Source organism: Cavia porcellus, unplaced genomic scaffold (assembly GCF_034190915.1).
Source record: "Cavia porcellus strain 051 isolate PalLab524CR breed Dunkin Hartley unplaced genomic scaffold, mCavPor4.1 scaffold_19, whole genome shotgun sequence".
NCBI classification, from domain to species: Eukaryota; Metazoa; Chordata; class Mammalia; order Rodentia; family Caviidae; genus Cavia; species Cavia porcellus.
Window position 1 is genome coordinate 13,031,083 of NW_026947502.1, and position 24,824 is coordinate 13,055,906.

Here is a 24,824-nt window from a genome sequence, read left to right on the forward strand (position 1 = left end):
CTTTAAAATATTCATAAATGTCCACATTGTCCCACACATGCTACATTCTTTGGGAAGGTCAGCCTAGCCCAAACAATAAATCTGATGTGGGTGCTACTTAAATACATAGAAATACTATATGCTTCCTGGGTTCCTATGGGGAAATATCAGAAAGGGCCTCCCTTAATCTCTTAACTGTGAATGGCATAAATTGTATTCCAATAGTGTACCCTTCCTTTCCTGAGCTAATGGGATTATTATTTTTTATTTTTTTACACCTATGGGAACCAGTATTTACCCAGTTCCCAGCAAAAATCGAATTACTAAGAGGTGTTAAGGACCTTTATTTTTCAAATAGGATAAGAAAAGATTAACTGTAAGCAGAGTCCTATATTAATAACTAAGTTGGTGAATGAAATCCCCTGGGTTGAGGCGCATAGCTGTTCTTTCCTTTTCTACCATCCCCAAATGGGTCCTACTGTGAAGCTAAGTGGAAACAGTAGACTAGCATTATCCTAGTGTAAAGGACAAAAAGAGTTATAAGCTTCACAATAACTTAAGGAAAAGTTAGATCTGCATATTTTCATGTCCTCCAAGGAGACTAGACAGCGCTTCCTAAGTCTTTACAAGTCTCATTTTTCACTGTCATGTTTTTCTATGTTCAAACTAAATTTACTCTTATTCAATTTTTGTTTGATTTAATCACTGGCCATTTTAACAGCATTAGAATATGTAAGTTGTCGTTACAAATATCTGTGTCTGCCACATTGAGCATGAAGTTGATCTTGTCTCAGAAAACTGTAAGCCGTTTTATAGAAAAATAACTTCTGAGTTACAAATAATTACTAAGAAAATTTGGGAATGCATTCCATTTGTGGTCTTGGTCTTCCTTCCTTTTTAAATTTGGAACTGGATCAAGATGTTTGGGTTTTGAGATCTCCAAATGACTGTTTTGAAAACTCTAGACCGTGAGCCTTAAGATGGCAGCATAACTCTCTGGTTGCATGTGGTATCTTTCAAGAGCAGACACTACAGTGTCATTTTCCCAGCTCCAGGCACAGACAGGTGAGAGAAAACAAGAGGGCTGCAGTGGATTGTTCAGGACACTGACAGTGCACGACCTGGCTTTCCACAACTCCTTTCTCACACCTGGTAGTAACTGCATGAGTTTGATGGAGCATTCTGTCCACAGAATAGTTCTAGAGTACCACTGTATGTGTGTGAAATACTTATATTGTTGTCAGGCTATATATTAATCATGGATCATGTTCGTGCTACAAATGAACACTCAGTTCTTCCTGTGCCCCATGGTATTTTCCCAGGCTTGTGTGAGCTTCCTTAGAAGATCACTACTCTGCACACCTGAGGCAGAAACTGGTATTATGGCTTACATAGCCCCCAAAACTCAGGCAGTCATGGAGGCAGCTGAGTCTAGTGTTTGTGATTGGTGCTTTGTCTAGCATTGGGATTGGCGGTGTGAGTGTTGCATCCACCCAGGGGCGGAGCCAGCACACACTATAAGGGAGGGAAGAAGATGTACTTTTTCTGTTTTTACCCTGCTGGCTCCTGTCATTTGTGGCCATTGTGAATGGCTGCCCCTCAGCCATGCTACCCTACTTTGGAGCCAGCTGAGTATGGACTGAAATTGTAAGCTAAATAAACCTTTCTTTGCTTCACTCTGGATGTCAGGCATTTTTCTCAAAAATTAGAGAAAATTAATGAAGACAAATGGTCAGAAGCTCCTGAAGAAATGTACCCCAGCTGGTAGGAATGTGCCCCTAGCTGGTACTGCTAGGAGTACCTTAGGGTCATTTGGGGACACTTCTTGCATAAGAACCTGGATGGATAATAAACAAATAAGCAAGAAAATGATCTCTGGTGCTTGGCAATCCTTGGTGCTTCCCCTTGGGGACCCCTAGTCAGAGCTTCCAGAAAGATTTGCAGTTTTTCCAGGGCTCTACCCTTCTTACATGACTGTTACAATTTTTTTTTTTTGTCTTTTTCGGGGTTTTTTCATTTTTTTATCGGTACCAGGGATTGAACTCATGATTGCCTGCTTGCAAGGCAGGCGCTTATGCCACTGAGCTAAATCCCCAGCCCCCGTTGCAATTCTTTGCCACATCAGTGTACTCTACTTTTGTTAGTTTAGAAACAATTTAAATTTTCTGTTATGCAACCAAGACATTTAAATGGCCTATTCTATCACTACCATAAATTATATACCTACCTCACTTGTTGTAAGTAGAAAGCAATCAAAAGTTTACATTTAAAAAGTTATCTCCAAGAAGAAAAAAAGAGTTATTTATGTACTGCCAGAAACCATAAAACAAACAGACAGACAAATGAACCCACCACAACTGGGAGACATTGTGTTTAGCTACTGAGAGAGAAACAAACCCTGAATTTGCCAGATCTTCTTTTTTTTTTTTTTTTTTTTTTTTTTTTTTTGTCTATTTGTTTGGTTTGTTTGTTTGTTTTTAGTAATTTTTATTTTAAAGAGAACAAAACCAAGCAAAACAAAACAGAGTGAAGCCAATCAAAACAAAACAGTGTAAGTGACACAGGACTTCAAAACAAACTAATAGAAAGTCAACAATGGTTACCATAATGCCTCTTATTGTCTTCAAAATAGCTGTCCACACCTTCAGACATAGTAAAAACCAAACAAAACAGTACAGAATAGAACCCCCCCAATAAAAACAATGAATGCAATAAAGGACTTCAAAACAAGATAATAGTTAATACAAAATGGCTACCAGAATGTATCTTGCTATCTTTGAAATAGCTGCCCGTGCCATGGATATAATAAAATCAAACAAGGCAAAACCCAACTCACAAAACAATGAAAATGATACAGGACTTCAAAACAAGAAGATAGGGAATTAACAATGGCTACCATCCTCAGAAAGAGATCCCCCCCCATAGATGCTACAGTGTGTACTATCATCCTCTGAATAGATGATCAGACCACCAGCTTTAGGCCTGCAGAGTCAGTGAAACACTAAACACTACGAGCATCAAGCTGTATTTTACTTCAGTAGCTATCACTGCAGCCTGTGTTGCACCAGATCAGTCAGTCCTTTGGTGGTGGACAGGGCTTTGTCAGGCTCGCCAGCTGCAGCCTTATTCTGCCATGATCAATGCGCTACAGGCGTGTGATGCAGGGCCTCAGCCCAGCGCCTCTGCCCATGTGCTGACCCAAGGCAAGGGGAAGTCCGGGTACTCTCCACACCGTCAAATGCCCACAGATCTCTCCTCATATTGCAGACTTTTGTTTAGAAAAATGATCTTATTTCATGTTAGCATGGTTTTTTTGTATGTGTGTGTCTTTTTCTTATTAATCGGTACCGGGGATCAAACTCACGACTGCCTGCTTGCAAGGCAGGTCCTTATGCCACTGAGCTAAATCCCCAGCCCCTCATGTTAGCAATGTTAAATAGTTGAGAATCTATGTCTATTCTCTCAGGAAACATTAAGTTCAAGTTGGTGGCTTGAGGTCTATTATTAGCCAAGCTATAGGGCCTCAGTTTCTCTTTCTGGAAACCTGAGCTAATCCAGGTACTAGTGAGTGGGCAGAAGATATCCCAGAGGATGAAAGCATGCTGTATGATGAGAAAAGACCATCAGTATAATCCCAGACAGAAGGAAGTCATCTTCGCTTGTAGACGCATACTGAATAGTGAGGTGACCAGGTCCAGGCACTGGCTCACAAGCCTATAGGCAGCATGGATGCAGTATCTTGGAGGAAAGACAGGTAAACTACAGTGTGAGGCACCATGTGGTAGGTGCCATCCCAGCACAGGTAGAGACGGCCATGCCTTCACGCAAGTTAACAGTGTGGGTGTCAGAATTAGACAACCTGGTCCAACTGCAGAGGCTACCAGGGCCCCTGCTCTGCCTTTTTCTTCAACCCTATTGAGCCCAGTGTTCTCCTAATCTGTCGATGAAGCTGCCCTGTGATTCAAGTGTTGCTTCCTCCTGTACATTAGGCCTGCGGGAGGCCGTGGGAGATGCAAACCTGCTTCCCTCAGCTGGGTTCAGTTGCCTTCCCCTTTTCTTGTTTCTCTGGTTGATTAGTTGGCTTCTTGAGTCAGAGTCTCGCTCTGCAGTCCAGGCTGGCCTTGAACTCATTATATAGGCCAGGCTGACTTCAAATTCGCGGTGATCCTCCCACCTCAGCATCCTAAGTGCCGGCATCACAGGTGTGTGCCACACCTGGAGACACTGCCTTCTATAATGAGAACCTGGTATGTGCCCTAGTATAAAAGTCTCAGGGCCACCAATGATCCTCTATTGGTTCACTTCATTATACGTTGTACATAACTGTGTGTGTGTTTACACATACATTGCTGTGTAGGTAATGAACATAGCACAATACGCAATTGAAGGGATTTTCTGGGGCCATTCTATCTGCCATTTTCTTACTTTTACAGCAAAGTTTTATAAGTAAAAATCACAGAAGGTATAACCTCACTGAAATGCCAGCTCACAGGTTATGGGGAGAATTCAGAGGGAAAACACACATAAACCTTAGTGTTGGGCCTGCACAAAGCAGACAGTAAAGGTTAAGGTAAACAGGATTATAATACTCCTGTTACTGTTTTCAACTGAGAGTGGGCACCTCGGTGCCTTCTGTATGGCTTTTACTAATGTAATTCTCCAAAGGGAGAGAGAGGGGGAAAAGGGAGCTCCCAGTTCCCCAGGGGTCAATGAATTTTCCTAGACAAGAATGAATGTTTCACTCACAGCCACTGGAACCAGGTGAAGACCTCCAGTGTCAGGAGCCAGGAGCAGTGTCAGAAAAGAAAAAGAGGCCCCTGAGGAGTGAAAGGCAGTGGCCTCTGGTGACACGAGAGGAGGCAGAGGGTAAATGTCTGGAAAGCTATGCCATGCTTAGATGGCCTTTCATATCTGGGCTTGGTTCAGTTAGGAATGCAGGTCAGTGGTGGTTTCTGAATTGGGGAGAGATGAACGGACATTTGGAGTGGAGAGCCTAGAAACATGGAAAGTGGGGAGGAAACTGTAAGCATTTATGGGAGAGAATTCTGTGTTCAAATTCTGTGAGCAATGACAGAGGGAGGGGGAAACAGTTTACTCAGTTGATGCTTGTAAACTGCCTGTGGTGAGTAGCTTTTTTTGCTAGTATTAGAACCCCTCAGAAATGACTACTTTTCAGAGGTGTCTGCCAGGTATAACTGGTTTTTTGGTTTTGAGTCTATTGCAAGATCCTACCTCTTCAATTTGTTGGGGATGAGAAGTTGCTGCCTGCTTTCCTCTGGTTCTTTGGCACTGGCCCACCAGATTTTCTGTGACCCTTAAGCAGTCTCAGTCTTGGTATACCAGGAAGAACAGCAGGTTAGAACAATTGTGTCACTTTGGCTGAAGTGGTAAAATCACCAATAAAAACAGCAGCAAACACAGCCTAGAAAATGACAAACTGAGGTAACCACTAATTGGCTGCCTTTAAATGGTAGGGACCCAGATTTGTGGTTATATAACAAAATCTAAAACAAACTAGAAAATTACACTCAGTAAATAAACCCTCAACATGTCAATTTTATCCTTGGAAAAAAATTTAAAAGGAGTTAGGGAAAAAATAGAGGAATAGAAGAAGAGGAAGAGATTAGAAGCAAGGCCGGAAACAGGGGGATAATGCAAACTGGCGCACAAGACAGGAGGATAAAGAGAAGGAAGAAATAGAAGGAAAACCAGAACTCCTACCTCAAAGAAATCAGAAATCATGCTCGCACTCATAAAAATGAGATCTAACAATAAAGGAGAAAAAAAAAAAGAGAGAGAGAAAACCACTTCGAGGTTTGTCTCTGCTGTCACTGCTAGACAATACGTGGAGACTGAGTGCAGATCTGTGCTGATTTATCCCAGCAAGCCCGCAGGAGCTGCGTAGCTGGGTAGTGGGTAATCTCAGTGAACCTGCACTTTTATCTCCCCTGAAGTTCAGGCTGGTTTCTGGCCATGACAGTGGAACTAGACCTGTTTGGCCATCAGCGTGCCTTCTGCAGGATTCAACTCAGCTGGAAGCTGCGATCTTCTGAATTCTGAGCTGTGCTGGCCCCTCTCCAAGCTGCCCCCAGGTCAGTCCCTGTCTCCTGCGCAGGACCGAGCCTCAGCACTCACCGCCAGCCGGTGCCGCCCTTCACGTGCACTGCTCCCCTCTGCCCCTCATCTCTCTGTGGACGCCTCTGCTGTCACCAGCAGTGGCTCTGGGTCTGCAGGTTTGACCTGCTTCTCTCATGCCGTGAGTGCCAGCTCAGGGAGGAGACTCTGCTGCCATCTCTTTCTGCACTGAACCCTCTCTCTTCGCTCTCCCGGTGTTTCAGTTCTTGCTTCAGGTTCTTCCTGGACCCAGGGGCCCACTTCCCTCCTTCTTGTCTCCTTGCCGTATTCCAGTGCCTGCACTGCAGCTCTAAGAGACACTCTTTCTCTGCCTCTTACTGCTCTGCCACCTTCCTGGGCTAGAGGGAAGAGAAAGATATTTCATGGCTTTGACTGAGAAGAACATCGTGATCTTAAATTGCACTCCCATCTGAAACCTACTGTCTGCCTCAAACAGTTCTGGAACACGGTGAGGGCAAGGGAAACACAAAAGAATTAAATAATAAAATAAAGTTGTATTCTTACAAGAAATAAGTGAATATAATTATCTCTATCAATCACTTGCGTTTAAGCTATGAATTTTCTGGTGTCCAACAGACACATGTGTGCCCTTATGATGCATCATATCATTCCAGAAATTCAATTTTATTTTTAAAACACACTATGGAGCTTTTCATCACATTTTATGTGAAAAAGACGCAAGCTCTACTATGTACTTAAGTATGGCACTGGAATTCCTTCTTTCTACTGGTTGAGGGTTAGAGAATATTAATGCATACCTAAGTCTAGGATTTTTTACAGAATTATTTTACAGAATATCATCCTATATACATGAATTACACCATTTCCCTCTGTCATTAAGCCAATGTTTAGATTTTCATCGGTAACATGAACATACTAGATGATGTAATGGTGATCACGGGGAAATAGATCTTCCATTCTTGTAATAAGGGTAATGATCTCCGTGTAGGGAGATCTTTTGTTTAACAAAGTGGTCACTGACAACCTATACCACTCAGCTCCTACCTTTCACATGTGTACTGTATCTGCTAGCATGGCTTCTTTCAAAGGCTATGAGACCACATTTGTTGCAAATTTTTGACCACTTATGGGTCTTAAATCTCTCTCTTTTTTTGGGGGGGTGTGGGGATAGAATCATGTATAATAGCACTTTACCAATGGACTGCACCCCATTCCCCCCCCCCCATTACTTTTGCTTATTCCTCTGATAGGCATTTTCAAGCCAAAAAATGAGAAAAACAGGACAAAGTCTAAAGTCTTTCTGGGATTTTTCCCTTGCAAAGGCCAGGGAGACCAGGAATGGCAGTGCATTCCTGAAATCCCAGCCCTCTGGGAGGCTGATGCAAAAGAACTGTAAATTCAAGCCTAGCCTGGGCAACTTAAGAGACTTACCAGAACCCTGTTTCAAATTTTAAAAAATAGAAGGGAATGTTTGTTTGTAGCTCAGGGCAGAGGCCCTGGATTCAGTTCCAGTACCAAGAAAAGGAACAAGCGAGAGGGAGAGGTGAAGGAGGAGAAAAATGCCAAAGAGCAAATGGAATCTGGTTAAGGACTCCGTGTCAAAGGGTGCTATGTCACACACTCCAAAGAAGCCAAATGATAGCTCTTCAAAAAGTAACCACACTACGCGGTGGCAGGAGGATCAGTCAGCCCACAAATTTGAGACCAGTTTGGACAACATAAACACCTAAAAAACAGACAAATAAACATAGAGGCACCATGTGATCTGGAAATCTCACTTCTTCACATATATGTAAAAGAACTGAAAATAATGACTAAATAGACATGTGTACACTCATGTTCATGGCAGCACTGTTCACCACAAGCCAAAGGTGGAAACAATCCAAATGTTCACTGAGAGATGAACAAATAAACAAAAACATTCAGTGGGCTGCAACTCTACTCAAAACAATGGAGTCTTAACACATGACACAGTCAGGACAAACCTTGAGGACGCTGTGCTAAGCAACAGGCCAGTCACAAATGGACCAGCACCGCATGACTGCATTTACATGAGGTACTCAGAGCAGTTGAACTCATAGAGAGCAGAACTGAAAAGGTGGTGACCGGGTGCTAAGAGGAGGGGAGAGGAGGAGAAGGGGCTCAGTGGGTAGAGCTGGGAAAGATGGAAACCTGGGGTGGAGGAAAGCCAGTGACAGTGCAGGAAAATGTGGATGTATTAATTCCACTCGGAAATTGTTAAAATGGTACACTTTATACGATCTTACCACATTTGTCACATGCGTTCACCACATTATGCACTTTATACGTTGTGTATGTATTTTACCATTGTTTAAAACGTCAATTACAATACAGAGGGTAGTTGACAGAATTCTCAAAACTTTCCAGGCTTCTTCCCTTGTCCTTAATAGTCTTCCAAAACATGTGAGCACTTTCATGAGGACAGAGTGGTGGGTATGTGTTTGGAGGTGAAAGTGTAGGCTCCTCTAGGTCTAATCTCCCCTCAAAGAGGCTATCATCTGGAACAGGGCTTTTAGGAGTGTGTCTCTTAAGATAGATCATCCAAGGAAGCGGGGCAGCGTGGCTAATAACTGCCCCAGTGTTAGAGGAGGGTACCAATTACTGGGTCTCTTTTAGAAAGTTGTTGCTTGCATGAAAAGCAAGGAGTTCCCTGAGAAAGACCCAACAGAAGTTCCTATTTTGCCCATAGAAGTTTCATTCTAGGAATTTTCTAATTCTCTGAGAGCCCATCTTGGATCAGTTTGCTCCTGAGTTTTCCTGCCTTTGTTATCTGGAGATGAGTCCCTTGTTTTAGAGTCTTGGTGAGCATGTGGTTTGGTTAGAAGAAAATGGAAGATGTTTTTGAAACACAAAGGCTGTAAAGCCAAGGCAGGCACTCAGGAAAAGATTGAGCTTGGGAGACATGGCTACCAATTTGGAAAGGGTTAGCCCAAGTGGAGAAACACAAAGACACAAGCGGCTAACAGTTGACTGTTAACCTCCCAGACTCAATTCAATGTGACAGTGACACTTCACAGCGCATTGCATCCAATCTCATTTGAAGCTGACAAAGATTGTTTCTGCTTTACATCTATTGGTTTATTAATGGTCTACAGCCTCTTAAGCAGATGCATATTCATTAGGTAGCCAGCTGTTAGGAGGTTCCCAGATGTCGAATGTAACTCTGTCTTGAACATGTTTTTTTTTTCCTTATCATGAACAAAGTAATTCAGGCCTCCTTATTAAAGAACCAGTTAATTACTAAAGCGATACCTTATGGCACCCTTTTTATCATTCAAATCTAAGAACTCATGGGACATCTAAAAAATTTGGTGAAGAGACAATTTTTAAGATCCAACCTTTACTACATAGATAGATGCTATATCCTATAAACACACTTCACATTGGAGGAGTTAAAGGGATGTGAAAAAATTTTAACTGACAAATTTAGCAGTTGCAGTATCTTTTCTTGGTTTATTATAGTAACTAAAGGACAGCATTGATAAACCCAGTAAGTTAATTCAAATTAAACTATTTTAAAATTTCCTTTGCATATGCTTATTACTTTCCCATAAAAGGTTTTTGAAAAATGTTTCCTTGTATAATTTATGCCTCAAACTATATTTTTGAAAAAAATATGGTAGCCACCTCTCCTAATAAGGGAAGTTCAACTATTGGTAATCAAAGAGTATTTTCAAACTACCGAGTATTTCTAAATGCTCTTTGAAGCTTTAAAGATGTCAACTCACATATTGCCAAGAACATCTTAAATCTAGGAATTCCATTTCTAGTTTATTTGACATAAGGTGTCTCAATTCTATGTGCGTTTTGTTTCTGGTGCTGGGGATCACTCTCAGGGAACTCTACTACTGAGCTGCATCCCCAGCCCTTTTTTTGTTGAGATAGGGACTAAATTGTTCTCGGTGGATTTAAACTTGTGATCCTCCTACTTCAAACCTCCCCAGTGCTGGTGTGTCCCAGTGCTGGTGGGTCTGGCTTATGAGGGCACTTTTTGAAATGGAGGCAGTAATGAAGCAGTCAGCTACCAAATGTTTTTGAGATTTGGCTAATACCTTGTGATAAATTAATTACTGTTTTACAAAACAAACAAGTGTACCCTTGAAGTGTACCTTTCAGCAGAGATCAGTTTTTATTTGTTCTGCAACTCATCCCCTGCCATTTACCTTTAGAAAACATAGACAGGTTACATAAACATTTCTGAGCTTAGTTAAAAAACATTTTAGTTAACAACCATTTACTAGTTGTCTACTGTGTGTGAAACACTACATAGGGTTTGGGGATAAACTGGCCAGAAGTCAGGGATAGGCAAAAAAGAACTTAACATTTATCTGTACAGCATGTACAATCTCTAAATTCCAAGGTCTGAAATAATTCATCTTGGGGTAATGAGGAACAGTGGAATGAACCTGGATTTGACTTCCAAAGTTCTATCCCAGGAGTGGCTTCCCTAGCTACCTTGATCTCTTACAATCTGTTTCCTCATCTGTAACAAGAGGACAATAACTGTCTTACCTTCTTAGCTTAGGACTATTGTACAAATGAGAAATGAGTGTAAATTCACTCTTCAAATTGTAATAAATGCAAGCTATTTAAAATACTCTATTTGCTTTTATGTGGCCCCTTATATACAAACAATTCACATCTTTCACATATAAATGAACTACGAATGCATTTGAGCATTGATAGTATCCGAATATTGCCATAAATTTTTCCTTTTTTTTGGCACTGTAGATTGATTGAACTTGGGGCCTTTGAACTGGGCTGCTTGCTCGTCCGTTTTTGAAATAGGATCTTGCTAATTCTCTACCTAGGCTGGTCTTGAATCCTTTTTTTTTTTTTTTTTTTTTTCTTTTTTTAATATTTTTTTTTTTATTTAAGGAGAAAAGAAAAAAAAGTGAAAGGGTACAAGTTATACAGATTTACAGAAGAAAAAAATGAACAGTAGGAAATCACTAGTTAATGGATTACATATTGCCATCTTAAAAATAATTGTTCAAGTCACAAAATTAAAGCTTGTAGAGTGGACATTCCAACAATGATACTGCAAACAGTTCTGTTCAATGATCCAATAAAACTCTGTGATATCATTTTCTATCTTATACACTTAAATATACATGCAGATATATAGTTTAGAGCACTTTCTTTTCCTCTCTTTTGTACAATGACTATTACACATTTTGGGTTTCATTGCTCCCACGGTTCTTATTGCTTTTTTGGAAGAGAGTAAAACCAAATGAGACATAACAGGACAGAATCAGTCAAGTCAAAAGGGTGGACATAATAGATAATATAAAAACATAATACAAGGTGATCAACAATGGTTACCATAATGCCTCCCGCTATCTCTAATAGAATTGCCTATATCATTAGTTATAATACAATTGAACAAAACAGTAAAGAACAAAACCGACAAAACCAAAGCATTGGAGACATTGTAGGTCTTCAAAAGTAGATAAAAGTCAATGAGAATGGGCGTTATAATGAATCTCATTATCTTCTCAGCTGATGCCTAAACTTTCGAACCTGATACTATCCATCAAAACAGAATAGGGGAACATCAGTCAAAAACAAGATGGTGAGAGTAATACAGGGCTTCAAATCGAGATAATAGAAAGTCAAAGTGGGTTACTATAATATATCCTGCTATTTTTTTCCCTTTAATTAAACGGATAAAAATAAAAAAGTAAATAATGGAGTGGAGATTGAGAAAAAAGAGGGCATAACAGCAAAACAGCGCAGATCAAAACATAACCATTTAAGCAGAATAGTGTTTCACCACCAGATAATTCCGACCTAAAAGTAGTTACCATATTGACTCTTTCCTTGAAGTCCTTGAGTACAACTTCATATACTGTAGCATTAGGTATATCAAAACAATGCCTTCTGAGTAGCTGGGATTAGACAAGCTCCACCATGCCTTGCTACACTGAAATTCTTGAAGTCCAAGTAAATGAGCCCTAATGAAAACTGTGCCCAAGAAAGCAAATCTTCAGAACATTCCATTTTCGGTGATAGTTCTTTTCAAGGAATTTCTCAGGAGAGTGAATAATTATTTCACACCCTAAATACCAATTATTAGCACTTCCTCACCTCTCTCTCCTACTCTACTCCTTTACACGGAGCCCCACGCACACCTGTTAAAGCTCTGGCAGTTCTTTTTTCTGTTTTTCATGATGCAGCTGTCCAGGGCTAACCTACTTCCTGTGGCCGGGCATCACTGCCTCCTTATTCTCTGGAGGACCTTCCGTCCCATAAAGGCCCATCTCAGTGACCCCACAGATTCCTCCTGTTCTTTACCAGCAGCAGCTTGCGTCTGCCCTCTGTAACTCTTCTTAAAAAAGAAATTATCAGACTCAAAAGATGTTCCATACTTCAATCATTACGAACAAATTTTTATCTACTAGTTCCCCAAATCCTGAAATGAGGAATTCTGGAATCATCTTTCTCTTTCCATGATAAAACCTGCCAAGTGTATGTACTAACATTTCACCCTGGATTCTGATCAGTCACTGAACACCCATAGTTTTTTGTTGGGGGACCTTCTGCAACAATCTTTCAAAACTTTTTGACTCCTCTATTGTAAGGAAGTGTTTTACAGGTCACAAGACAGGAATAGGCCAAGATGCCCAGTCAGGGATTGGGATGGCTATTTCACGGGACGGAGACCTTGCTGGGTTGTTCTGGATTGGGCACACTTTTTCTACACCAGCACTCTTCTGTCAGGTGTCTGCCAGAGAACATAAATTACAGAAAGCTGCCAAACCACAGCATCCCTTGCAAACAGATCAGAGGTCTTAATCACTCTCTTCATGGATAAAGTCAAAGTTTACAATTCTGCAGGCATTTAATACCTAAACGACACTTCTCTCAAAAACCCCAAACAGGTAAGAAACTCACTCTTCATAATTATAAACACTAGTAGATATATACCGAGTACCTGAAGAAATAATCTCCAAACTGAGAAACTGCTATGGCATCAGATTTTTAAATTCAATGTCCAGAGGGCAATGTGCTTCCTGAGGACCACTGAAGGGCAAAAATATTTCGTTATATTCCATGAAATCACCTTATAAGAATAAATCAAGCAAATGGATCTATTATCCATTATACTAAGAAACAATCTTACTGTATAATTCATAGCACAGCTCACTAACTGCGGACTATGGGTCACCGAGGGGTCCTGAGATATTTTTCAAGGAGCTGCAAGGTCGCACCATTTCCAACTACTTATCCAGGAGTCCAGATGGTTTCTCATACACAATAAACGCCACCAAACAGCTTACCATGGCAGACTGGAAGCAGAAACGAAGGACCTGGCTGTTTCTATTACACCATGCACTATGAGACTTGTGAAAATATAAAGCAACGCCACTCTTCTCACAAACTTTTATTTTGGAAAACATTATAAAAGTACAACTTATGTTAACATGTAATGGTTTGTTAACCAAGTAGTATCTTTAAAGCTTCTCAATTTTAATTTTAAATACAGTAACTATTGATATAACCCATATAAACAAAGGTTCTTTCAGTGTGTTAGGGCATCTCAGTTTTTAAAGCTGTGAACAGAGGGGCTGTTAGCTCAACGGCATAAGCGCCTGCCTTGCAAGCAGGCAGTCGTGAGTTCGATCCCTGGTATCGATAAAAAAAACGAAAAAGACAAAAAAAATACATATATATATATATATATATATATATATATATATATAAGCTGTGAACAGATTCTTGAAACCAAATGGCTCCGCCCACCAACTATAAGCACTCCTCTCATAAGAGAAAGGTGTGCTTGGAGCACCAAAATAATGCAACTGCAAGATGTACAGTTAAGAAGTGTTCACAGATCAGAACACAGCTATTCAGAAGAAATGAATCCATTTTTGGCTGCCAGGACTTCAATTGTTCCCAAATCTCTGGAAAGCTAAGTATGTGAAGAGGACACACACCCATCCCCCACCAACTCGGGTGGCCAAAGGAAGCAGGGCAGGAGCTGCTTATGTCTGGAGGCATAGAAGGACTAGCAAGGCTGCCATTATTACAGAAGACACAAAAATTAAGGTCACACTGAGTGAAACGTAAACAAAAGCCCCACTTCCATGGATTTTGTCTTTGTAAGTGGTTGCTCCTCTGGGTATTAAAAAAAGTTAAGATCTTGATCAACAAAACTACAAGAATTCAATCAATAATAAATTAAGATCGCTACAGCTTATAAAACCAGGAACATTTTAATGAGAGTCATTTGCGTGGCAAATCATATACCAAGAGCTCACTTTAATAGTTCTTTCCCCCACATCTGCACTAATGTGTAAGTAGAAACGAGCCAAAAACAATTAACAATTTTGCCAATTTAAAAAAAAAAGCAGTTAAAATCACGTAGCCAGTAAAATTCTCAATTTGAAATGAACATGGAACAGTCTCTTAGGCTTTAGTAAGTACACTCTGCTTTTAGGAATAATGCAGGAATGTGAACTTTTGATTTGTGGTGCAGACTAAATGGCATTCATGTGCGATGTTAAGCACAATAACTGGCACAAATAAAGCTGTTGATGTGAACACATTTACATAAATAAAAAATGCGAAGCAGAGAAACATTTACAGCACATATGTCAGTCTGATGGCTCTCACTGATCATTTCATTACCCAGCACCTCAGGACTTTTGAGTTTGTTTTAGGAAAAATGCAGCCCAGGAAGGCCAGGTAAACTGATCAAGCTCACTGATCTTGATAACTGATAGCGAGAGGGTGAAACAGGATTTCACCTGCTTCCAAGTACATGTTCTTTTTTCTAGGGTGGGGTGTAGACCACAGGAACTGAGACATAAAGCCACTTTACTCCAGAAGTCCACTGAACATAAGCTGTGCTTTGTGCCTAGTACATATTTGGCTTTATTTCCAAATGCTTTACTTAGAAAACCATGATGACTGATCTATGTAACACAAATATAAAGTTATAAAAGGTAAATGCACCTAAGAAAACCACCATTTCATAAATATTTGAGGAAAAAGTACTAACTCTGATCTTTAAATAAATGTAACTATAGGCCCTAGTGATTTTTGAACAAAACTGGAAGCACCTAACCAAAACACTGCACGAGAGCATGGTTTTTTAAGCTTTCAGAGAAGTACAAATCTAGAAATGGAAATAAAAATGAATACGTGGATCCACCATACGTTAACTGTGAACAGAACTCTCCCCGCTTGTATCAGTCACAATATAAAATATAGACAAAGAGAAAAGCTCTGGTTGAAAAGGAACAGGCAGATAGGCAGCAAGGAGTCCAAAGGTAAAGGAACATGATTTCCTGCCAGATCCAAATGATTTTCGCATTTTTCTGTCTTTCTTCCAAGTTGCCCTCAGCTGTATCTTCAAAAACTGATCATTAAATCAGGCCTTCAGGGAGGTCACTTCTAGGCGTTTCTCTTTTGAGGATTGTAAGACAAAAAACACCGGTAAGACAGGAAACTGTATGCTGGTGTTCCATAAAAGAGGGGAGATACTGTGTATTCTCAGAGACACACAGGAAGGGCCTGGAAAATGCTGTAGGCAGAAATCTTAAGAAAAAATGTAAACACAAACGTTCAGATATAAAATATTTCCAAGAAAAAAAATATGTATTCAATGTATTTCCAAGAAAGTGAACATACACTCCTTAATTTAAAGAAAAAACTTAGGATTACAGGTTTTAAATGCAAGGGAAGCTATTCTACCATACTGCCACCAGAGGTTGGCTTGATAGCTCTGAAGTAACAACACTTGAAAGCTCCTATTCTTTGAAACTAATTTAAACACATTGAATTGTTGAAAGATTAAAAACCACAGTCAGCTAATTACACTCTCTCTCATCTCTTATTCAGCAAATGAATCACTTTTCATTACCACTTAGCTGAAGTACATGAATTTCTGCCTAATTAGAAATGTTGTAGATGGAACATTAGCAAGAATGGAGCAGGTCAGGATATCTTTGCTGCTTCATTTTTAATTCCTAACAGTAGGGCCTGATAGGAAAGAATAGAGAAGTCATTAAATAATTTTGAATTATTTATAAAAATTACTTTGCCCAAATTATAATTATTTTTTCCCCAAATGGTCTCAAATGTCTAACAGAATGAAAAAAAAGCAGTTCAACATTGATTTTAATGAACATTTTAATGTTATGTATAACAGATCATTATGAATACAATGGAAACAAAGTTTTATCAACTTAATAAAAAAATTTCAACATAAAGTAGGGAGGTAATAATTTGATAACTATATTATAATATTTATTTTTAAAAATATTCTCAGCTTGAAGTTGAAACAAATAATTTTGCATTCCAAACTCTAAAATCATGATTTTCATGTGAGCTTAATGTAGAATTACAGCAGGAAAACAGAAACATTTTAATTAATTTCCTTTATTTGTCATTAAATCAATAAAATCTCTGACTGCTACAGGTCTCCTTTAATAATATATATTTAATTCCTTTCTAGTGGAACTGTATTGCTAATGCCATATTATATACACTCAAAACCCAAACAAAACAAATACTGTATAAAATCTAAAAGTGAACATTGCTCAGTTCTCTCATTTAACTTACGGTTTCTGTGGATAGTCACCATTTTGATATTTTGAAAAGACATCAAAAAAGATAAAAATAAATATTTTTCTCTTTTGACTAAGTGATGGCTACCGGGATAAACACAGAAGAAAGTCTTGCCAAGTGAATCACTGCAAATTGTGAATAATGACTACAAAAAACAAAAAATACTGGAAGTGTTTTCTTCTTCTTTTAAAGGAAACCATACAGCAGTCCTGAAAAAAAATTTTTTCATAGTTCTGCACAAGATCATTATGGCAGAAGACAAAGAGAAATGTCCCATAGCGATCACCAATTGCTTTAAAGAGGTTTTGTTACAATAAAAATTTGGATAGTATAACAGCTGTGTTTCTGGAACATTAGCAAAAGTATATACATTCCAGTTACCTTTGATTTAGCCATAATCACATATGTATGCCTTTTTTGGACAAAAATATATATTTTTATAAAAAACTGATCATCCAACTTTAATGATTTCCTATATGGACTCAAGAGGGTAGTAAAAGGAACAGACCCAATTATGACAAGGTGATTCAGGGACAGAAAAATCAAGTTCCTCAGGAAAAGAAAAGTATAAAATTAGAGATTCAAACACATTTATCAGCCCTATTCTCGCCTTCCCACCAACGATGTTAAATGGACTTTTCAATTTATAAAGGCTTTCAGTGGTCTCATCGTGCTATTTGTGAGCTATCCTCTCTTGAGAAAAATTATTCTGACTGCCTCATCTGAAGTGCTCTTGTTTGGTTCTGAAATACTAGGTACTTCATTTTTATAAAACAGCCTTTTTGGTTCATTATGTATGTTTATTTTAATTAACTGATAAAAGAAAGGGGAGCTGATTAGCATTTTCCATCCCAATATCACCTATCTGCCCAGCTAAAAATTCTTCAATCTGTTTCTTTATGATCTCCTATTTGCTAAAGTTGGCGAAATTTGCAAAGGCATCTTGCTTAGGTTGCAAAGTTCCAGAAGTCATGGCCATGTTGGGCATGCCCATTCCCATGGAGCCTGTCAAGCCCATCCCAGCAGCCGACATCCCTATGTTCATGTTCATGCCTATCATGCTCTGGTTCATCATTGGAGCAGTTCCCAGAGGGGCCATTCCCATGGTGCCAGTCATCACATTGGGCATACTCATAGGCACGGGTCCCCCCAGCAAAGGGTTAGTTTGTGGCCGGACAGGAAGCATATTTGGTGGAGAACTGAGATTCACGGCTCCAAAACTTTGAGTCATCACATTCAGAGGCTGCTGCATATCTATCAGAAGAAAAAAAGACAAAAGAACCTTACCAAACTAAATTCTGAACATTTAAAGAACAGAAAACCAGTATAATTTTCCTCACATCAATACTTCTAGTCCCAATAAATTCCTTTACAGAGATTTTATAAGAGAAGTCAATAAATTTGCACTAATTACATTTTTTATTTAGATTTTTAATACAGAACCAGGGTGTCCTAAGACCCACTTTGTAGCTCAAGTTGGTCTTGAAATCAAGGCCATCATGCCTTGGTCTCCTGAACGTGGGATTACAGGCATGTACCACTATGCCCTGCTACATTGCTTATTCTTCATAAATATTTGACTCTAATTTCAGAGATACAAAAACACTAAGAGTGTGAAACATACAATTCCCAAGATACTGCTACAAAATCTACTGTAGATTCTTATTTAACATACTGTCATGAGCTAGTGTATATTAAAATCCTTAAAAAGTTTATATTCTTTGACTTACTATTTCTAAACATTATACTAAGGAAAACTCAACTATTAAGATTTATACAACATAATGGACTTATTTACAGTAACAAAAACTGAAAACAATTTAACCAAAAGAACTGAATACTTATATGATTGATAACTATAAGTCACTTTTCCTAAGAATATTTGATGCAAGAAAAATTCTAATGTTGAATGCAAAAAGCTAGAAACAAAACAATACAAACAATGATCCCACACATTAAAAATATACTTTAAAAAAATGGAAAAAAACTGTAAAATGATTCTTTTTCTGTCATTACTTACAAAATGATTATATGGCAAAAAAATTTTATTTTAATAAGGCTTCCAAAACTCACCATAATACCATAAATATTATCACACCAAGACCAGAATACAGTCAGTTAGTGCGCCAGGAGAGATAAGAGATATAAAGTGACCATCACCCAAAAAAAACAAAGTAAAATACACAATGAACTATACTTCACCACATCTTTTATTAGGTAGTTTTGCTGTTGTTGTAGCTATTTTTATTTTAAGGCTTGAAGTAGTCCTGGAACCAGGGCAAAAGATTAGAAGTACACAAAACTGGGTTGAGGCCACTTACTCTGCTGCTGAATCATGGTATTGAGCGATGGCTGCTGGGGTTTGGACGGCTGCATACCAGGTAGCAAGTTGTCTAGGCTGATGTTTACACTGGGGTCAGACCAAGTAGAAGGCAGGGTTTTGCTGACGGATTTCTGGACCATATCTGTATTCTGATTATAGAGAGGATTAGGCTTCTGCAGCACTGTGCTAACATTTTGCAAAGGCTGAAAAATAAAGAAATGCTCTAAAAATTAAGCATCTGTCCTATAAAGATTATCATAGGGCAGTTTAAACACAATAGACTTCTGAAAACAAAAAGAGTCTCAAATGCTGTATACTAATGTTTGCAAAATCCTGAATCACAAACTTCAGGTCGCTCTGAAGTCCCAATAAAGTTTAGAGTTGAAAAACCCAAATACATACCTAAAATAATAATTATTCTTTGGTAAGCCAATGCCTAAAATATATACTCATCAGCAAATGCCCAGGGCAACTACCAATAAAAAATTAGTATAGTTTTAAAGAAATATAAGTGGAAATTTGTTTATTTACTGTGGTGCTGGGGACTGAACCCAGGGCCTTCACACTGAATTGCATTCTCTAGTCTCTTTACTTTCTTAGTATCTTGCTAAGTCCCTAAGGTGGCCAAGGTAGGTTCAAACTTGTGGCGGATCCTCTTTGCCTCCACCACCCAAAGCGCTAATATCACAGGTGAGCTCAGAAATTTGTTCTTACAAAAGAGTTCAGGATGACTTTTCATATATGAGGCACAACCATCAAACAACAAGTCCTATTTCACATATCGTTACCGACATCTCTTTGATTTGAGCACACTTCTGCATAAAGTGAGCTACACTAATGGAACTTCATATGGGCCAATTTTGGAGAAAGAACTTCAAAGGAAGAAGCAGAGGTGCTTGGTGAGTACTAATAGGAAAAGCACAGAAGAAAAGAATCACACAGGAAGAAAAATTTAAAACATTATTTTACAAAGACATATAACATAGGTACAATTAAATCAAAATTTAGGTTTCATATAACCTAAATGTTTCTGTTATATGAAGAATCATCTTTCTGCTTTTTTCTTCTCCTTCTTTATCCTAACATCCAAGAAAATCTACACATTTAAATAAGTAACTAGCTTCATAAAAATTCTCAATAACTTGAGTCAAAATTACCAAGTTCCTGGTACAACTCAGACACCTATTTTCCACTCTGAATTTGTTCAAATTCTAAGCTAGTAGTAGATAATTTGAATTTAACTCTATAAAAGTGAATTAAAAAGCTCCCATATAGCTGGGTGTGGTGGCGCATGCCTGTAATCCCAGCAATTGGGAGGCTGAGGCAGGAGGATTGCTGCAAGTTCAAGACCAGCCTGGGCTACAAAGTGAGCTCAAGGCCAGCCTGAACTGCATAGTGAGACCCTGTATCAAAAAGACAGACACACACACACGCTCCCACTTTGTTTCCCATAAGAAAATAAAAGTTGAATGAGCAGCCTATATAAAGTTTATATAATGTAGGTCAGCCCCAAAATAGGAAAAAAAATTCACACTTGAGGGAATGATTTTTCTATACTACTAGTAATGATTATTTACCATTAATGACTGATTTTTTTTTTTTTTTTTAAAGATAGGAGTCTCTTTAAGTTGTTCATGTAGGGCTCAAACTTTTTTCCTCCTGTATCAGCCTCACTAAGTGCTGGGATTACACATGTCTACCCCTGTGCCTGCCATGAATAATATTTTTAAGGACATGACCAGAAATTTTGTTGAGTGCATGCTTATAATGGATGAAATAATATATAGCAATACCTTGGTTCACAAACACTTTGGTCTGCAAACAATTCAGTTCACAAACAAGTGTTCAGCAAACTTTTGCTTCCATTTGCAAACTCGGTATCATGTGACAAACACTACCACAGTAATCTTCCCCAAAATCGTGAAATAAATTAAGTTTGTAAACCAAAGCACCACTGTATCTGTTTCTTTGTATTAAAAACAATTTTAAAACACTATTAAATACCAATCTGTTCTAACTCAACACATTTTAAGCATATCCCTTCTCTGTGCAAGGTGCCAAACTTGTCTACATGAGCTACAACATGTATAAAAAGGCTTTGCCCTTCAGAACCCACATGACTATACTAGAGAAAAGTGTGAGATAAATGCACTGTGCAAAACTGATACAGAGTCATGTGCCACCAAAATGTTTTGGTCAACAATAGACCATGTAATATTTTGTGGCCTAGTGTCACTGAAGCCATCTTAAAGTTCATATAAGTACATTATCATGTCTGCACACTGACAAAAATCAGACTACACTGATCCCTACGCCACAAGTCAATACACTACCCTCCAAGGGCTTCTTTATATTTCTTACATTAATCTATCATTTAAAGTATCTCAAAGATTATAAATCACAATTTCCAAGGCAAGCAGACGACTTACCTGTGATCTTGATAAGGGCAAACCAAGCCCCACAGTGTTAGTGCTCATCAAAGAGAAATTCATACTCTGAGAAGATGTCATGGTTGCTTGGGATGAGCCCATAAGATCAAACGGATCTGAAGAATTTGAGGCAGCTACAGGTGGCCCTAAAGCTGGCTGTGATCCACTGACAAGTTCTACTGCTGGCTGGGAGGCACTGCCGAAGAGCTCACCACTGGAAGGAACAGGGGCGGATGGGGCTTGGTTGAAGGCACTCCAGTCACCGAAGTCTCCATTCCCACTTGTTGCTGTTAAGACAGGAAGAACTATAAAGGTAAGAAACTTTCTGAAATGCCCGACTATAATAGTCTATGAGCTGAAACTAATTAGAGTTGATCGAAGTCCATTCTGATTAACATCTGCAGGTACCATCTTCATCTGGACATTATTCTTTCTCATAAATATTGCACTACTGTTAACAAGGTGGCAAAAGAAAAGAAATTTCTGTATCTCTTGGCAGGCCTGTAGGTGACACACAGAAGCTACCATAAAAATTTATTTTCAACCAAGTCTATGTATCAAATGTGCTTCTCTCTAAACAAATATGATACAGCCCGGGACTCCAAAAAGCAAGGAGACTGGTTATGCTTCTTTGGGGAGCTCCTTAATCCTCAGGTGCGGAGATATTCAGTAAACTCATACAACTCAACTTACTGACTTCTCTCTGTTTGGAAGGGTTCAGACAGAAATTTCACTGTAATTTATACTTACGTAATTTTTTAATCCCAAATTCATTTAAAAAATAACCCCAGAAAAATATGGAGGAAAAAAACCTAATAAAATCAGGAGGGGTTAATAAAAGTCTCTGAAGTTCTCACTTCGCTACAGTCTCCCCAACAGCAGAAGGGCCACAGGCACAATCTGTACAACCTTAGGCACATTGTTTCACTGAGCAAGTTCAATTTATTTAAATAGAAAGGGAGAAAGGGAATTTCTGCTAACATTAAAAATAAAATAACGAGTAGAAACTAGAAAGCCTCACCACTATACTTTAAATTATAATTACAAGTTTGAGACGGAATACATTCACTATAAAAACTGGTAACACATGAACTGACAGCGTGTGTTGGTTAAGAGTGCAGATTTTATACCCTGCTAGTTGTGTGACCCTGAGGGAATTACTTAACCTTCCTGTGCTTCACTTTTAAAATTTACAATGTGAAGGTTAAATAATTCAGCGTATAGTAAGTGTCATTTAAGACTGGTTACTGCTACTGTGGATTAAATGGGGAAGTCCAGACATTGCACTCCCTTCTCTTCCACCATGCCACGTAAAATGTAAGTCAGTTCCACAAAGCCTAAATACATAATATTAACTATTTGGAACATGGTGATCATTAAAGATAAGTGATAAAATTGTTTTTAAAGTACGTTACGTATGAAATATGCCTAAGTAAATACGCCTTCCATAAGAAAGAGACAAATGGATAAATATGAATAACTGGAAGTTGAAAAAGCAAAAGCAAAAGGTGAAGAAAATTCTACATTAAAAACTGTCATGTGAAAGTGAATAGTATGTATTTCCAAGTTAATTAACACCATCTTTGCACTCCCTGTTCATTTACAACACGGGAATACATTTTGTCTAGCCTAAAAGGTAACCAACTACTGTAGTATTGTGTCTCATTATGCTAAGTATCAGGAGAGAACAATAACATGAAGTCTTAAATATTATATTCATCTACTACCATATTAAAACGTAAGCATCCTTAAAAGATAAAATAGTATACTTAGCGGCCCTAAGTTCTACGAACAATTTAGTATAAGAAGTGTGCTAATATTACCTCGAAGTTTCACAAAAACGTCTTTGATCTTCTTTACAAAAGAGACTAAAGAGTTTTAAAATTAGTTCCATATATTAAACAATTTGAACTCATTTAAATAAGGCTGCTGGGTAAATATGTAAACATTATGCTGATTTTTTTTATTTGCTTGATCTATAAAGTAGACTGTGATAGGAAACTGGGGCAAAATGTACTGCCCGGTCTGAAAACTCAGCATCTGAAATGATTAATCATGGGAGGAAGAGATTTCTAATGGGGCATATATTGTTCTGAAATGATTAATCATTGTTGTAACAGTTTCAGCCCCCTGTGCAATGGTGATCAGGTTGTATTAATCACATGAATAGAGACCAAGAGATGCATCACTTAGGCAATATTAACGTATTCAAATTATCTGCATAGTAGGCAACTTTACATACAGAAACTTTGAGAATTACAAAGGGAGTCTGTAAAACTAGGGCAATGTTTATTTTTCACTTTGATTTGCTTAAAGTTCGATATCAACCCTTAGAAGGTATAATCATACTTCCAAAATGAAGTAATTACTCAAAATTTTTATCTCTGGGAAATATTTGGAATTTATTAAAGTAGGTTGCAGAAATAATCCCTAGCCACGTTAAAAAGATACACATTTTTATTCATAATCCTTTTGAACCTAAATCAGACAATACTAAATATACATTTTAATCCAGTTTAATACAATAAAATTATTATACTTGTAATGAATAATAAGACTAATTCAGTTACATTTTTCTCCTTGCCTTTACTTCACATTTATGATTATTACAGCTAAATTTTTAAATATTCTCTAACTCTATAAACTGTCCAGATTTTATAAAACATACATCATATTCTCTTTACAACCTGCAAGAAAAAAGGTATTTAATAATGATCTTAGTTTCTATTTGACACACTTCTGTCGATACTGCTTTATCCTTTTAAAGAATTTTGACAAGTAGCATTATTCCTAATTTTAAAAAATTAAGTTTCATTCCTGAAAAATCATATAAACTCAATATGAATCATAGCATTTTTGTTACAAAAATAAGATTACTTATTCTTACTCACATTTCCCCTCCCACAGCTAAACCAGATGGGTAATTTTCATTAGAGGTATCTGAACTGTGTGTGTAATGCATTTGGCACATTTAAAATTCTGGTCCCTCAAAATATTCTGAGAATAAACTACTTAGGAATTATGAATTATAACTACCACAAAGATAAAAATGAGAAAAAGCAGTTAATTTAGGGGAGAGGGAGTTACATATTTTACAACCTTCTCACCGCCTCTGTAAGTCTGGCCAATCAAATCACCTCGTACCTTGGGAAGGGAAACTGCCTGATGCAGCTGCTGAGCCAAAGTCAGCAAATCCCCCAAATAAATCAGCTGATCCTCCTGGAAGTCAAGAGAGAGAAAAGTTAAGCTGTTAGAAATAGAGAACAATTGCAAGCAATCTCAGGAAGACTTTTTAGCACCACATGAAAAATACACATACTAGTGGCCTCAGGCCCTGTGTAGAAGCTGTTTGACCTGGATTTTCAATTAATGTTTCCGGTATGATCTCAGAATACTTC

The 24,824-nt window shown here is 38.3% G+C and overlaps 1 protein-coding gene across 2 annotated transcripts in view; it reads right to left on the reverse strand.

The window, feature by feature from the left end:
• Window positions 1–16,218: 16,218 nt before the first annotated feature.
• The window catches only part of Clint1 (clathrin interactor 1), a 62,836-nt gene continuing 54,230 nt past the window's right edge, over window positions 16,219–24,824 (reverse strand). Inside the window, exons 9-12 of one of the 2 annotated variants that reach the window (XM_063230711.1) lie at window positions 24,571–24,645; window positions 21,427–21,713; window positions 18,996–19,146; window positions 16,219–17,928 (exon numbers count right to left, since the gene is read on the reverse strand). In XM_063230711.1, coding sequence (XP_063086781.1) covers window positions 17,582–17,928; window positions 18,996–19,146; window positions 21,427–21,713; window positions 24,571–24,645 — 860 coding nt within the window. In that variant the 3' untranslated portion in view covers window positions 16,219–17,581. Of the gene's footprint in view, window positions 17,929–18,995; window positions 19,201–21,426; window positions 21,714–24,570; window positions 24,646–24,824 lie in introns of both variants that reach the window. The other variant, XM_063230710.1, reaches the window with a different exon arrangement.